Source organism: Anolis sagrei, chromosome 9 (assembly GCF_037176765.1).
Source record: "Anolis sagrei isolate rAnoSag1 chromosome 9, rAnoSag1.mat, whole genome shotgun sequence".
NCBI lineage: Eukaryota > Metazoa > Chordata > Lepidosauria > Squamata > Dactyloidae > Anolis > Anolis sagrei.
Genome location: NC_090029.1, coordinates 19,779,177 through 19,796,799, shown reverse-complemented (window position 1 = coordinate 19,796,799; position 17,623 = coordinate 19,779,177). Strand labels below are relative to the sequence as shown.

Sequence of the window (17,623 nt, the reverse complement as noted above, 5' to 3'; positions counted from 1 at the left end):
GCCACAGTCTTAATAAGTATGGACAATAAGTTTTAAAAGTTGCCAACCAGAGCAGTCAACTCTGTAAGATTTGAAACCATGTGAATTAACATAGTCTTAGCTGCTCACTGGAAGCTCAGTACAGCTAGAGCTTGCCTGACATCCCTTAAGAAGGAGTTTCCTACTTGGGGTGATGTTGCATAGAAAACTTTGTAAACTGTGTCTGCCAACCTAGCCATATGGCGTGATGGGATCTGGAAAGTAGCTTCTGCTGAAGATCTAAAATTTTTTACTGGCTCACATGAGAGAAAGTGGTTTTTCAAATATCCTGGTCCTAACCTCGAACTTTGTAGGTCAAAACCAGCACTTTCTTCCTCTAATTAAGAATCACTGCATGACCTTCCTTCAAATATGTTCTTTTTAATCTAGTTCCCATGTCATCTACTTAATAAAAGAGGAACAACACAAAAATAGCTAAGATTTTAGGTATTGTATGCTTATATTTTATAGCTATGTGAGTCTTTGATTTCAAGAAAAGATGGTTGAAAGAATTTCCAGACATGACTCTCCCACTTCCCAGAAAAATTATCATAGTGTCATTTGAAATAGACAGGGGAGGGGGAAGAGAAAATACTTATTTGATAGCTCCTCCAGTAACAGTCAGCTGATCCCTCAACCCCTGAGTGTCTTAACTTCCAGGATGTTGACTTTTTATTTATTTGGGGTGGGGGGGGGGAGATAATGCTATGAACACTCACCCCTCAAATTGTGCTTTTGTGTTTAGAGCCTACCTTCAGTATGTCCTTTATTTGTGATTTGCTGTTTTGTTTTGCAAACACCAAAGCCAATATCTTCTGTACTTGCATTCTTCAGCATATTTCCCTTTCTTTTTGTTTAGTAGGATTGTGATGGCAGCAGGGTTTTCCTAAGCCAAATAAGAGAATATTATTTGCATGACTTCCATGGAGGTTTATGTTGGATGGGATGGTTAAGTTATAGTTGTTCATTAAATTTATTTTTTAACCAAGATCCAAAGCCAGTTTTCTTTTGGAGAGAAATCTACTTGAATGATGAATTTGTACTAATATATTTCTGTACTTTTCTATATGAGTATATTATATAAGTACCGTATATTCCGGCATATAAGACGACTGGGCATATAAGACGACCCCCAACTTTTCCAGTTAAAATATAGAGTTAAGACGACTCCCATGCATAAGACTACACCCGCATATAAGACGACCCCTGACTTTTGAGAAGATTTTCTTGGGTTAAAAAGTAGTCTTATACGCCAGAATATACTGTACATGCTTTTTAGAGAGAGAAAATACAAAAATGGAAGAGGTCATAATCTTTACTGCTCATAACCATTTAGATATTAGGTGAAATATAAATAGAAACAGGTTTCTATGAAATTAGCTTGATAGAATTCATTATCAAGTAAGGTTATTGAGTTGCTATTTCCAGATTCCATGGTTCATTAATAGTTTCTAAGATAACTGTCAGTTGTTTTAATATAATGGTCTTGCAGACTTAAAGGTAACATCTCAATCACAAACATCATGATTCAAAATGTGGCATGTTTTAGACTGTTCCTTTCAGTATCATAGTGGTTTGTATTTATTGGATGCATGCCATAGACCTCTGTGTGTGGAGTTGTGGATGACATAATCATGGAAGAATGCAGTCCCATTAGTGCTGGAAAACTCCTACTAGAATATGCAGCATCATTTGAACTGCGGTATTCATTTTGTTTTTGACACCAGTCATTTGTATTTCAGGTATATTGCTTTCACACATTTGCATAGCATTAGCTCTCTTCTTCTGAAATTATGTGCCTATTATTTTTTTATTTAAAAACCAATTTTGCGAGGTTTTATTATAGTTCGATCATACAGCATTGTTAAGTTAAATTCAACTATCACTATACAAAGCTCAACTTCAATATATAAATTCCCAAAGGCGGGCCCTAGAAAGTTTCTTCATATGTTTTTGTCATTTATTTCCTGCATTATATTACTACATTCATTGCACAACTACTGTGTTAATTTGAATGTTAAGTGTAAGAGTTGTAGAGGATGTCTGATGGAACTGTTTGTATGGTAATGGATTAGGACTCAGGCCAAGGTATTGTACTGGCAGTGATCTAGAAGCTGGTTTTTCTGTTTAAAATATATTTAAGGTCTAAAATGTTCAACGTGCATTGGTTAGAAACTGGGTAAAGATTAGACTTTCTTTTGGATGCTTGACCATATTGCAGCATCAAATGACTAGCTCTAACCCTTCTGAGTTGCCAGTGAGCTCCTTCAGGGAGATCTAGAATTGGTGTGCAGATATAGATAATGAGATTGGAAATTAATCTGAAGGATGATGAGGCCTGGCATGTTGATGCCTGGGAGGAAAGGGCTCACCAGATATTTTATGGATTTTACCTTTCTCTTGGGTTCCAACCTAGAGCTTGAAGCTGTTACTAGATATGGCACTCCCAATTATCTCCTATATTACTATGCTATTCCCTTTCAATACCTATTTTGTCTTTAAATTACCAGTGTAGGTAAGACAGTATTCTTTCTGGTCACAACGTGTTGCTTGTGGAGAGGTTAGAGATTGCTGGAGGGCTAGATTAAATTGGGGATAGCCAAATTCTGACATCCATTCACTAGTTTGAGTCACTTGATAGACTCATGGACCCTATAATATTTAATTGCATGTTTGAAATGCTTCATATGTTACAAAGCACTTGCATTTTGATAGCATAAATATTCTCCCTAGTCCAGCTTCTTGATTGATGGAGAAATCAAATCTTGGGACAATCCCAACAAATGTCTAAATTCTACTCGAAGCCTTCCTGTGTGGAAGAGTCTACCACCTCTCCAAGTAGAAAGTTCTGTTGTTGAAGTCCACTTCATTCATATTAAGAGCCTCCTTCTAACGATCTACCAACATCTTGTAACTTAAGTTCATTAGTTCTAATCCTGCCATCTGTGGCTGCAGAGAACAAATCTTTGCCCCTTTTGTATGGCAGTCTATCCCTGTTAAGAGTATTGTGTAGAACTGAACAGTGTTCTCCTGATGATATCAAACTCGGAGCAAGATGAACTGGAATTATTATTGTCTGTGGCAGGGAAGTTGTCTTCACATGTGTTATTCCCATTCCAGGCATCCTCTATACTGCACCTCCAGAGTAATGCCTTTTTTTGGTCTAGATACAAAGATAAGCATTTGTCTTAGTTGGATTTTATTTTAGTAGTTTGAGCCCACATTTGATTAACCAGTGAATTTTAATGGTGTACCATAGTGTTAGTTATCTCTTTCTTTTTGTGACTTCCATAAACTTGACAAGCATTCTCTCCTCCCGATAATCTCATTTCTGCTTTCCTTAAAAGTAACAGGTTTTTTTTGCATAGCACCTTCTTAAAGTTGTTTGCTCTCAGTTGAACTAAATCCACGCAGTTGAACTAAATCCACAAATTGTCAGTAGGCCACTTACTTTTTAAAAATAAATTGTGCACTTCTCTTTTTTTCCTAAGACCAAGGTTAAAAATTGTACCTTGTTTCCTGCAAAATTTAGTATAAAGTTAGTAACTTTTCAAAATGGTATTTTTATTCTGACACAAACATATTGTCATTTTGCATACTATTTTTTCACACAAATATTATAATACAAAAGTGTGGGTACAGATGCAAATAAAATCTTAAATAAATGAATTTTTGAATTACATTTTATTTATGTTATTAATTCTTTGCTTCTGACAGTGTGTGTATACCAGTGATAAATGGAATTTTCCACATTTCCTTTCCTGAAGCAGTGGAATCTAAAGTGTCTATTGAGATGTAGCTGAATTCTGAAGCTGGCAGTAGTTTTTTGGGTGTGGCTCTGAAAAGGCCTGTTTCTGGTGCTGTGTGTGTTGGCGGAGTTAGGTCTAATTATAGGCACAAACAGAGAAAGAAGAGGACAGAGTCAATTAGACCATCCAGCAGTGTTTCCTTTAAATTGCTAGTTGGAATGACTAGAGAAACGTAGCATAGCAATGACAAAGCTTCCAACTTACTATCAGTATGAGACTTTTAAATAGAATTTCACCTTTGCTGAAATTAAGAATTTTCAGATAAAACATTGTGATAAACCTATAGTTTCATTTCCAGTGAGCTTCAGTTGTCATTACTTCTTACCATGATGATATCCTCACCATTTCCCCCTGTCACTGTTTTTCAAAGTGTTCTTTTAAAAAATCTGTGTATGGGAATGAGGTATTATAGCCCTGCATTTTCTTATTTGATATCTTTTCTTCTTGCTAACTCTGTTTTCTCTTTTAATCTTCATCAAGTTTGCTGTGAATAGTTTGTAGGCTGGTTCTCTAGGGACCATGTGATTTTTGCTCTATACAGCCTCTGGCATAAGCTGATGCTAAGGAATTATTCATGCAAAATAGACATAAATGTTTATTAGGGGTAGACAGTATAGTAAATAGAGATTTAATGAAGATAATTGCGCATCAATGTGCTTACTCCAAGTTTGAATATCCCTGTACATTGCAACTTACCATAATGTTCCTAAATTTGCATGGCTGGTGCACGCTTTGGATTAGTTTCAAAGCAGTTGATTTTAGAATTTTTCCCTATATTTCCCAAACAGTTCTCTACAACATAGAAAATGGGAACTTTCCTTGCTGTTATGCATCTGAAGAGGGAAGTATTTTCCTTCTCATATGACTGACATTTTGGGCATTAGTCAAGAAGTGAGCCCTGTAGCAGAGGTTTTTTAAATAGTTTTTTTCCTGCCGCATATAAATCCTGTTCTTTCGCTCTTCTTTTTCCTCTTCAAGTTTGCTTTTGTTAGCATAGTTATCCTGCTCTGTACTTTTTGTAGCTTAAAAGATTTTCATGAGTCTCTCTATCCTTTCTTCATTGTTTAGTGAATTTGTCATAGAATCTTATGTTTACCTGCTGTTCTGCTTCCTTCATCTGCTGTGTGAGTTTTTCCAGTGATTAGCATGAATAGCTGTTTTGGGTAGATCTCTGCTTTCACACATCTGCTGATGAGATCCTTTTAAAACAAAGCATTCCCAGATAGCTGTTCACCATCCACCAAGGTGGAATTATCAGCAGTTATAATTATGGATGGCATTGCTGTAAGAGAGACTGAACTTTCCAGTTACTGGGTTGTAGAATGATCCTTTTGAAGGAAAAGGGGAAATCTATCAGCTTCATTTTCTAGGTGCTCACAACTAAGATGATTCCCAAAGCTGTTATAGAAATAAAAGAAACTGTGGGTTTGCCCCATAGTTGCTGTGCAAAGTACAGCTAATCAAAAGCTAGAGCAGAAGGGGCTGTGTGCTGCTGACAAGGGGGACTGTGGGAAGGAAGACTGGGAAATAGAGTGATAAAGGAAATGTATACATGTGTGCATGTAGACAGAAATTTGCCTGAGAAAAGGACGCAGTGAAGGAGGAGACTTTCAAAAAAGAGGAACGAAGTTTGACCACAGAATAGAGGCAGGGCTAAGAGAAAGGGAAGGTGGACATCGTACAGGGCTTGGACATGTTACTAGTAAAGAGGGAGCCATCTTTGTAGCTGGTGGAAAGGTGGACTGGAAGACTCAGCTGTATATACTAGCTGGGACATAACACTAACATTAAACTCATTGAGCAAATGCTCTCATTTTCTCAGACGTTATGTAAATGTAGTTTTTAATGCTCCTAGCATTTCAGTAGGCAAGCACATAGAGCTCTCACTCATTGGTGGTTGCAGAACTTGCAGATTTTTTTTTTACAAAGGTTAGGTTCAAGGAAATGGCTCCATTGTGCCTTCTCCAGAGCAGAGCACAAGTGAGAGATAATATTTTTCTTCAGATGTTCCTTCCACACAGCCCTATATCCCAGTATATCAAGGCAGAAAATCCCACAATATCTGCTTTGAACTGGGTTATCTGAGTCCACTCTCAGATAATGTGGGATTTTCTGCCTTGATATTCTGGGATATAGGACTGAGTGGAAGAGCCTAGAGAGAGACATCGGACATTTTCCCACCAGCGTTATAGAACGGAGACTATTTGTCTGATCTGCTCCTACAGAATTCTGGGAAATGTAGTGTAGGGAAGCCAAAGGCTCCCCCGAATTACATTTCCCAGAAGTCTTCAAGAGCAACTCGGATGATTGGCAGACAATAGCCTCAGTTCTAAAACTCTAGTGCAGTGGTTCTCAACCTGTGGGTTCCCAGGTGTTTTGGCCTACAACTCCCAGAAATCCTAGCCAATTTACCAGCTGTTAGGATTTCTCGGAGTTGAAGGCCAAAAAAATCTGGGAACCCCAGATTGAGAACCACTGCGCTAGTGGGAAAATTTTGGATTCTTCATATATTCATATAAAGGCTTGATTAAGATGCTAAGTTTACACTGTTTCTTCCCTTTATGTACGTACAGTAGAATCTCGCTTATCCAACCTTCGCTCATCCAACGTTTTGTATTATCCAACGCTTTCCGCCTCCCGCTTGGATCCACAACTGTTTCAATACATTGCGATGTTTTGATGCTTAATTTGTAAAATCATAACATAATTTGACGTTTAATAGGCTTTTCCTTAATCCCTCCTTATCCAACATTTTTGCTTATTCAATGTTCCGCTGGCCCATTTATGTTGAATAAGTGAGACTCTACTGTAGTTGCAATTAACTGAAGAACTTCTTGGAACTAGAGGGACCCCTCCGTTTTCTGAACAAGCAAGTAGATTTGTTGTTTCTTGAAAGTAGAATATTAAAGTTTATCATAGAAGTAATGTTTGATGAAACTCAGATGTCATTAACACATTTCCACAGTGGAGATGCGTTATATTATCCATAACTGAAAGTTTGGGGATGGTAGCACGATATTATAGAGCCATTATTATAGTTTGTAAGATCTTCTGATGTGTAATATAAACATAGTGGATTTTATTAGTCCAAACCCTTTGTTTCATGTCTCTGCTTCAGAGAACGGAAATGCCTGGGAACTATTAAGCAAAAAGGCATCAAAGAATTGCCGTCTTAATTACCTTTCCTTTTTTTGTAAATGTAGCCAGAATGAATTTGCATTCTAATGGCTGACTTTTAAAAATATTTGTACACAGTGTAATGCAGAGTCAGTATCCTTTTAATTTCCATTACATATTGTTTATGATAATTGAATTAATAATTCTCTTCCAGGACAGTTTACAGCAATAAAATATAGTTGAATGTAAATGCTGTAAATCATAACAAAATATAATTTGAACATAAAAAGTAAAGTGGCCTTCAAAGCAAAACAGGTTGAAAAGCCATTTTGTTTTGTTTTGTTTTTTTGTTTTCCTGCTTGTTGCTAAATATTGTAGTTGTTATCATAAATGCCAGGCAAGCCTCCCTAGGGGAAGATTTCTGTAGGCAGAGTGACATTAGCAAGGGCATTCTTTTTTTCGATTGTCCTATTTATCCTCCTACCGGGAAGTTTCAATAGATTATCTCAATACATGAGCAGGTTAATGTGGTGCAAGATACCTATATTCCAAACTCTGTTTTTCATAATGAAATGTGAATATGCTATGGCTATTTCTGGATATCCTGTAGCCAGTAATCTGATCAGCATGCACTGTTGCGTTTTCACAGATTGGCTGACTGGGGGAAAAAAACCCTTGATATCTTGATTCACACTGTAGTTTTGAATGTCAGTCTCCTAGAAAACCCTCGGTCCTTTCTCATAGCACAGACAAATAATAAATAGTGATGCGTCTGATTGGGGCTGAAAGGTAGCATCTGCCCTATGACTGACCCATTACTAGTGGACTGTGACAGAATAGGCTGCCCATTGAATGGATGGCTTGTTCTGTGCTTTCCCCTCCAGCAGTTGCCTGCTGTGACAAGTGCTGCTTGCCTAATGTTTCTAATTCTGCCGGTGAAATGGAGTGAAAATAATTTTAAAGACTAGTGGGTTAAATTTCCCAGCATCTGATCCTCACCACTAACACATTTTCATAATGTTTGTTTTGCCTGAAGGAAATTTGTACTCACTTTGTTTTTAGCTAAAGATAAAGATTGAGCCACTAAATGTTCATGTCATTTAGTCACTTTGTCACTATTACCATTTCATGTGTTCCAGAACCATAAATAGGCAGACCGTATGCTGTGAATAGTTAATATGTTCTCCTACTTTGTTGTGGACTGCCATCAAGTCATCTTTGAGTTACGGCAACCAAATGAATCAGAGACCTCCAAGTCACTCTATTATCAACAGCCTTGCTAAGGTCTTGCAGATTCAGGCCTGTAGGTTCCTTGATTGAGTCTGTCCATCTGGAATGCAAGCTTCTTTTCCTTCTGCCTTCTATTTGACAAAGCACTATTGTTCTTTCTAGTTACTCATGTCTTCTCATGATATGACCAAGCTATGAATGATAGGTCCAGCATAAACAAAGTGATAAATTGTGGCCTTGTTTGTCTTCCTTGACAATTGAAAACCATTTTGCTTCTCTGTTGATTATTCTAACAGCCTCTTGTCCTGAGTACATTTTATGCATCAGGGCAATCGGATGTTGTGGCATACTTATTTTTTAAGAGTGATCCATAGTTTTCATGATCTATGCAATCAAAGATTTTGCGGTGATAGTATGATAGCTGGGTCTGGAAGCTCCGAACGTTACGCACATTCTGCAACGGCTGTTGTGAATAAGGGAAGGGAAGAGCGGCACACTGAGGGAGGGAATATACTTTGTAGTGTGGTGGAAGGATAGAAAGGAGGAGAGGGTTAGGATAAGGTTTAGGGTTTGGGGTATAGTTAGGATTAGGGGTTAGGCTTAGGTTTAGGGCAGAGGTCCTCAAACTAAGGCCTGGGGGCCGAATGTGGCCCTCCAAGGTCATTTACCCGGCTCTCGTTTAGGGTCAACCTAAGTCTGTAACGACTTGAAAGCACACAACAACAATCATATCTCATCAGCCAAAAGCAGGCCCACACTTCCCATTGAAATACTAATAAATTTATATTTGTTAAAATTGTTCTTCATTTTAATGATTGTTTTAAGTGGTTTTTGAACTACAAATAAGATATGTGCAGTGTGCATAGGAATTCATTCATTTATTTTTTCAAATTATAATCCGGCCCTCCAACAGTTTGAGGGACTGTAACCTGGCCCTCTGTTTAAAAAGTTTGAGGACCCCTGGTTTAGGGTAACGTTTAGGGTTTGGGTTAGGATTAGGGTTAAGGGTTAGACTTTGGGTTAGGGTAAAGTTTAGGGTAAGGGTTAGGGTTCAGGTAAGGGTTTTACCATTAGAGAACTTTTACATGCCTTCTATAATATCTGTGTTCCGTTCTGCGTTGCACAAACAGCGCTCCCGAAGGAGCGAAGCAGAAATAGCATAAGGCTCAGAGTTCCGGACCCAGCTTTCATACTATTACCGATTTTGATATAATCTATAAAGCACAGAACAGTTTTCTGCATGCATTATGGCATTGTCCCATTCAAAGAATTCTGATTAAAATGGCCCCACCTTTTCTGTAGTAAATTTATTCAGACTCTCTAAACAACTGCAGTAGGGAGACCTCTCCAGGTTTCACACAAAGCCTGTTTCCCCCAAAATAAGACATACAGGATTTCTAAGCATTTGCACAATATAAGCTATACCCTGAAATTAAGACACGGTGATAGTTGTGGCTATCCAACGTACAAGGCCAGCTTCCCCTGTCAGGTCCAGGTTGTTCTGTGTGTGCCGCAAGCCGAGGCATAGAGGGAGACATAGAAAGTGAAAATAAAACTCCCCAGTGAAGTGAGGAGCAGGACACTCTGCTTTAGATATTGTGTGTCCTCAAGGGGAAGAAGTAAAGCTGTGGCTACCGTTTTACTCAGCTCTGTAGGTCTCTCTCCCCAAGCACCAGCCAGTAACAGTCCATGGATCTGTCTCACCCCACCTCCAAACACCAGTAAAGCTGCTGCTCCCGGGCACTGACCAGCAACAGTCTGTGGGTCTCTCTCACTCCACACAAACACCAGGGGGTAGGGGGAAAAGCTTGAGCAAGCAGTCTTCTACTGAGCCCAGAGGGATCATCCCAAAAATGCAGATTGTTGGACCAGACATCCCCAGAATATAAGCCATAGTGTGTCTTCTTGAAGAAAAATAAATATAAATCAGTGTCTTATTTTTGGGGAAACACAGAAGGATATAGCTTCTTGTTGGGTAAGTAGGAAAAATATTGAACACTTTAACTTTTAGAGCAGTTCTGCCTCATAAGATACAGAGAACACGACTTCCTAAAATAATATGCATGTAGCTTCAGGTAGTTTTGCTTACTTTTTAATAGATTACTTTCCCCCACTAAGTACCAGGATGTGCAAACCAATTTGGCTGCTCTTTTTGCTTTACAAAGCCACTTTTTTATTGATCTGTTCCTTAAGTGGATGTTGGAAGCATTCCTTTTCTTGAATTTGGTCATAAATTCCACAGACTATAGTTGAGTAATATTTCAGCATGAACATAATATTTCTTGTACAGCATGATGAATCATAGATCACTGCCTTAAAAACCCAATTTTCTAGAAACTGAGTGCTGGTACAATGAAAACATTAAAGCTAAGAACCAAATAAATGTTAGAATTATAAATAATTTTCACCTTATAATCCTAATATGTCATCTTATCATGGGTTTTTAAAATAATGTGATGTTGAAACAAGTAATTTGAAAGCATGATGAGATTTGACACCACTGAAAATGAAGCAAGTTACAACAATTGGCTTTTGTGTAGAGGTGTAAAATTTGAAAACGTCCATGTGTTGTCTTCATAACCGTTAGAAGTATCCATGCAAAGTCCTGGAACATATCCCCTGTGGATACAGGAATTGTACTGTATTTCCAGTTTGTATGTATGAATGTGAAACAAGAAGTGTGTCATTTCATTTGAAAGGTGAGGCTGAAGGAGAATTCTATAGACTGCCAAATTATAAACAAATTGGTCCTAGAGCAAATCAATTCACACCACAAGCCAGAATGACTCAACTGCGGCTATTGTTCTTTGGAGAAATGAAACAGTATCTCTGAATTAAGGAAGCAGTATGAAAAGAGGAAGACCACATTACATAGATAGGCTCAGTAAAGGAAGTCACTTCCCCGAATTGCACAACCCTGAATGGCAAGATCTTTAATTCATAGGATTGTCATAAGTTGGAAGTTAGCACAAATAAATTAAAATTGGAATCTCACAAGCAAGGCATGAGCACAATGGCATCCTCCTTTCTGTGTTCACCATTTGATACTGAAAACATATGGGCATCTCGTTGTCTACTCTCTGTCTTATCACTTAATGCCAGCCATTGAGCAGACATAACAGAGCCATAGCCTCTTTCCACTGCACTCCTTTTCATTTTTGCATTTGGTTCTGGGCTTTTGGATGTGCAAAAATATACTAACAATTTTGGAAGTGACTGCAATGCATTCAGGTTTTATATTGCTGCACATAGGCTTGGCAGAATTATAGTTTTTAAATGGATTTTCAATGTATAAAGCACCTTTTATTGTCTTGATAAGGTTTCAGGAAAAGTTTGGCTCATTGTGCGTTTCACTGTGTGTAACTACTTGCAAGCCACATGGGTTTGCTTAAAGGGCTTAACTCAATTGTCTTTGACAGCTGTACTGGTTGTTTTAAGATTTATTGAGCATGTACAGTAGAGTCCCGCTTATCCAACCTTCGCTCATCCAACGTTCTGTATTTTCCAACACAGTCTGCCTCCCACCCTGATCCAAAGTTGTTCCAATACATTGTGATGTTTTGGTTCTAAATTCGTAATTACTAAATAACGTTACCATGTATTGAACTGCTTTTTCTGTCAATTTGTTGTAAAACATTATGTTTTGGTGCTTAATTTGTAAAATCATAACATAATTTGGCATTTAATAGATGTTCCTTAATCCTTCCTTATTATCCAACATTTTCACTTATCTAACGTTCTGCCAGCCCGTTTATGTTGGATAAGCGAGACTCTACTGTATGTTCTCTTAAACTACTGCTTTTAATTTGTTTTATACTTTGTATTTTGTTGTTGAGATGATGTTCCCCATCTCAATCCATAGGAAGAGGTGTAAGAAATGCATCATTATCATCATGTTCTTTTAGGATGCCTAATTTGGTAATGTTTTGAATAGTTTGCAACATTATTAAATATCTTACAATGGTTTACAATGTTTTTATGGAGTTGGGGATTTGAAAACGTTAACCCAGACGTATTGCTAGAATGTAGCTTTCAAGTCTTCCAAAATCAGTTTAAGCTTTCTAAAAGAAGTGAAGCATCTGTGTGTGCATAATGACAGTTCTTTCTTGAGCCTTGAATCTGATCTTAAACCTGATTTTCTTGAATATTAATCAGGGGGTTGAACAGTACTTTGGATTGCTAATAGCCTTGGGCCCTTATAGTAAACAAATAAATGCCATTTTGCCAGTTTACATATATAGTAATTAAGGAAGAACGTCATCTTGTTCTTTCTTATCCATCATCAATTACCAGAGGAAATGTAGTATTGAATTATATTAGTGACTTATATTGAAATCTCTTAAACCATGAATGAGTATCTTAACCATAGTTATAATCAATTATGTGATATACCATTACTTACTCACATTGGGAACCTAAAATAAGTGTAGTCTCGTCTAAGTTTCTGAAATGGAAAGAGCTGAATTATAATTTGCTGAATCTCAGTTATTTAAAAGTATGTTTTTAACCTTTGTTTTAAGTTGTATAATTGTAGAACAACACAAGTAACAAAGTTTTTATAATGAAGGTAATTTCAGTAAGTAACAGAGGGTTTAACTTGTACTCTTTTGTATCTTCCTCTTAAGTACAGCAGAGCTGTATACATAGGATTTTGAGATAGCCCTCTTTTCTAGAAACAGGCTTGCCAGATACTTGTCAGAGAATAAAATAAACTTGATACACTGAGGCTCATGTCTTCCTTCATTTGCTTTCCTTAACTCAAAATGTACATGCTCTACAAATATAATATGGTCTCAAACAAAAAAGGGGGTAAAATATGATTTTCCTATTTCGGTTAGGAGCATGATAGACACGCTTATTTTTCTTGACTTCTACCAAAATCTTCTTTTTCTGTGACTTTTTCCTAGCTGTTTTTGATAGGTTTCTTTGCAATAGTAAATCCTGCTGGGAAAGGATGGGATAGTAGCTTCTTTATAATCAAGTACTATGAAAATCAATCATTATGTGACCTATTAAGCAAGATAACATTTTCTACTGTTATATTGAATGTATAGAAAAATCTTTGGGAAGAAAAAATATTTGAGAGGTGGTCTTAGAATTCTTGGCTCTGCATACATCCAATCAACAAGTGGCTATTAAAAGTATATCTGCATTGAATATTGATCCTGCCATTTATAGTATACTTTGACTTGTTTGTTTGCCTCTCTTAAATATCTTGTGTCTAAAATATTTTTGTATTTATTGTAGTGACAACACCATGATCACTTATTTTGCCATTCTAAAGATGGGTTGCTGTTACTGATGGAAAGAAGTCCAATATGAGTGGAAATGATGTTGGGGGAAGAAGACGCTTTGAAGATAGTGAGCATACACTACACATATACCCTGGGAGTATTGCTGAAGGGACCATCTATTGCCCTACTATTGCACGAAAAACCTCCACTGCTGCTGAGGTGATAGACTCTCTGATTAACAAACTTCAGCTTGACAAAACAAAATGCTACGTCTTGGCCGAGGTGAAGGAGTTTGGAGGGGAGGAATGGATCCTCAACCCCACAGACTCTCCTGTCCAGCGCATGATGTTATGGCCTCGTATGGCACTAGAGAATCGCTTGAGTGGAGAGGACTACCGCTTCCTTCTGAGGGAAAAGAATCTCGATGGGTCAATACATTATGCCAGCCTTCAATCCTGGTTGCGAGTGACAGAAGAGCGACGCAGGATGATGGAACGTGGCTTCCTTCCTCAGCCACAGTACAAAGACTACGATGACCTGTGTGCTTTGCCTGATCTGAATGAGCGGACACTCTTGGAAAACCTTAGAAACCGCTTTAAGCAGGAAAAAATTTACACATATGTTGGGAGCATACTAATCGTCATTAATCCATTTAAATTTCTTCCCATTTACAACCCCAAATATGTCAAAATGTATGATAATCATCAACTAGGAAAGTTGGAGCCTCACATTTATGCAGTGGCTGATGTAGCATACCATGCTATGCTCTTGCGTCGGAGGAACCAATGTATTGTCATTTCTGGAGAAAGTGGGTCTGGGAAAACGCAGAGCACAAACTTCTTGATTCATCACCTCACTGCTCTTAGCCAAAAAGGATTTGCCAGTGGAGTTGAACAAATCATTCTTGGAGCTGGACCAGTGCTTGAGGTAAGGCAAAAGTCATGCTGTAGTTTATGATGCAGGTTTAAAAAATGAGTGATAAAGTAGTTGTTTTGTGATTATCCTTCTGACCATCTGCCAGTGGCTCATAATGCTGCACAAGCAAGTTTCTTCCATTTCTTTGTAATGCATATGGAAAATATTACTGTGAAATATTAAATCCATATGGATTTTTTACACCAAAGAACTCTGAGCAGGAGCTGGTTTTTCTACATCATCCTGCCTGTAGCTCTTCTTTGAAATCTCATACATACAATGTTATGATATCACAATATCTGTGTTTGTCACTGAGAATCATGACATTCCATCTGAACAAGGATAGGCAATGTGTGGTCTTCTAAAAGTTATATGGCTGCAATTTTGCACTCCACACTACTAGACAGTGTTGATGGGAGTCTGGCAACATTTGGAGGACCACAAGTTGTCAATTCCTGCCTTAAAATAGACCCAAATAGCTGTGAATGTACTCAGCTTTGGTCTTCCTAAGTGATGCCCTTTTGGCTACCATCCAATCTCCTGGAAGGGAGTGGGTGCAGTAGCTAAACTTTCTCAGTCCTTAGAAAAGGCATGATGGAGTAGAGGAGGTTTTATGCAGACTAGGTTAGTTGAGATCAGAATTTACCAAATGTAAAAGTAGCCTTTGGTGTTACCTTGGATCGTTGTAAACACTTTGAATTGTATGTAGCTTCTTGTCCAGTCAGTTTGTGAAGAGCAGATTAGGACTGTTCCACTGTGTCCAGGAGATATGACTTGTTGGCTACTGGGTTATATGTTCTTTTTCCTCTCATGTAAATCCTCCTTTGTAGTCTACATTAACCATGGCTATGGCTGATCTTGAGTAACCTTAAGAATGCAAATCAGACTTTAATGCAAACCAGGGAGGGTTTGATTTCAGAACCCTTCTTAGTAATAATCTCTTAGTATTAATCTCTAAGGGTTAGCTGTGGTTAAGTTGAGGAGTAGAGATATGTTTCAATGAAGGCCTCCTGAAAGCATGGTACAGTCAACTATTTATTATTTAGTGATCAAGCATGATAAGATTGTATTTGTGACAGATGATAGTGACAGATGATTCTAGTAAAATCCTATTGAAGGAAGAATATTCTGCTTCTCTTGTTCTATTGTCTATTGTCTTGATGCTCACTACATCCAAGTAGCAATGAATATCCTGAGGCATAGTATACTCAAGGAAGTATTGTAAAATTTCAGAAGTTATGCAATGTTGACATGTGGATTATTGCACAGTATCTCTATGGATGGTGTGTACAGTCAATTATAAATCTTAACTCTGTTGTCAAGCGGAAAGCCTCACTTAACTTGATAGGGATACAGATTTCATCATATGCGGCTTCCTCGTGTCTCAGTTTGAATTCAGCCAAGCTTGCTTGTTCTACCTGTCTTGCCAGCCAAGACTGTAGATTATGCACTTGATCCAGAATGATTCCCAAATATTAATGTTGAATATTTTCTAATATTTTTCCACAACTTTCCTTCACTACATTTTTTAAAAAGAAGACCTTCATCTTTTACGTTTGCTTACACCTTTATACAGCAGTTGTCCCCAAGGCACACATCCCGTCCCCTGATCAGTCATATGAATTTATTCTATCCCTTGAGGATATGCTTTGGATATCAAAGTAATTTCAAGATTCTCTTGTGCCTAATTGTAGTATAGCACAAAAATATGAACTTGGTGTTGTCCTTTCATGTATTTTTTACGTCCAGCCAAATATAATGTTCCTGATTTCCAAAGCCAATTTCTAATAGATTTTAGACAGACAGGTCCTCTTCAACTCCTCCTCACCAGGGAATATATGATCGTTTATAGCTGCTTGAAGCCTGTTCAGTTGCGTTACATCACGCAGCAACATTTGGCACATTACATTATAGTGATATGTTAGCAAGGGCTGATTTATATCTTGGAAATGTTTTGGTGGTAAGGTGGCTCAAAAGCTCTTCCCTCCCAGATTTTGATGCAGAATTCCTCAGACATCTGCATCTAGTTATTTCCTTCCGCATGTGCCCAGTCAGTCATAACTGACAATGAACTTCCCCTTTCTCTATTTCTATTGCTACCCTCCTCTTCCTTCATTAGGTTCCTGCTCATGTCACCTCTTTTTCTCTTTAGCTCATTGTGGCATCATCTTTCATTTGCCAGTTCTTTTGCTTCCCGTCACCCATGCTGTTTTCCCCATTCAAACATGTTTGTTTTCTCCTTTAGCCTGGGTCCCAGAAGCCTAGCCAGCTGCTGGCTTTCTTCATGTATGCTTGTTTCACAGCCCTCCTTCTCTCTCACATTATTTTTGGTGAAACTTCCCCTTTCCATCACTCCAGCTGTTGTTCTTCTGGACAAGGTTTCTTGACAGTGTTCAAGCTTTTTCCATTTGTTTAGGGATTTGGGGAATCCTTTCTGGCCATCAAAATAAAGACTAAAATGTAATGTCTGGTAAGCAGCATCTGTTTCAATCACTTCCAGCTATTTATGGAGAAGCAATGGACTTTCTCCAGCCTTCTTTTATATTTAGATTGATTAAACCAAATGTCTAAAGAAGAAGAAAACATTCATTCTTCGGTAAAACAATATGCATTCAATAAGCAGTCATTGTGACAACCGCCATTTGTGATCTGCCAAAGACAATAAACCCATTTTGAGGAGACTCACTCTGTCTTTGTATGAATCATTGGAATTAACATAAGGAATTCTCTGGGCTGCACACATTTAGTGACAGAGCAAAATATCAATCCCACTAATTAAAGATTTTCAGAATTTCACAGAAGACTCTATTCATCAAGTGCCAACAGCAGTATTTGGTTCCTAATGGTGTTTCATATGCTTCTACTTATATACAAGTAATGTGCTTTATGCAGTAGACCAGTTTAAACAGAGGGCCAGGTCACAGTTCCTCAAACTGTTGGGGGGCCAGATTATAATTTGAAAAAAAAAATGAATGAATTCCTATGCAAAATGCACATATCTTATTTGTAGTGCAAAAACACTTAAAAACAATGCATTAATTAAAATGAAGAACAGTTTTAACAAATATAAACTTATCAGTATTTCAGTGAGAAGTGTGGGCCTGCTTTTGACTGATGAGACAGGATTGTTGTTGTTGTTGTTGTGTGCTTTCAAGTCATTTCTGACTTAGTTTGACCCTGAGCGAGGGACGGGTAAATGATCTTGGAGGGCCGTATCTGGCCCCCGGGCCTTAGTTTGAGGACCACTGCAGTAGACTCTCCATTAACCAAAAGTCAGGCAACTGGCAGAAGTTTACACTG

General features: G+C 37.9%; 1 protein-coding gene across 9 annotated transcripts in view; it reads left to right on the top strand.

Annotated features, from left to right (window-relative positions):
• The window catches only part of MYO9A (myosin IXA), a 139,062-nt gene that overhangs the window by 10,912 nt on the left and 110,527 nt on the right, over positions 1 to 17,623 (top strand). For all 9 annotated transcript variants that reach the window (XM_060755576.2, XM_060755579.2, XM_060755580.2 and 6 more), the window contains exon 2: positions 13,422 to 14,335. In XM_060755576.2, the coding sequence (XP_060611559.2) occupies positions 13,493 to 14,335 (843 nt within the window). In that variant the 5' untranslated portion in view covers positions 13,422 to 13,492. The remainder of the gene's footprint in view (positions 1 to 13,421; positions 14,336 to 17,623) is intronic.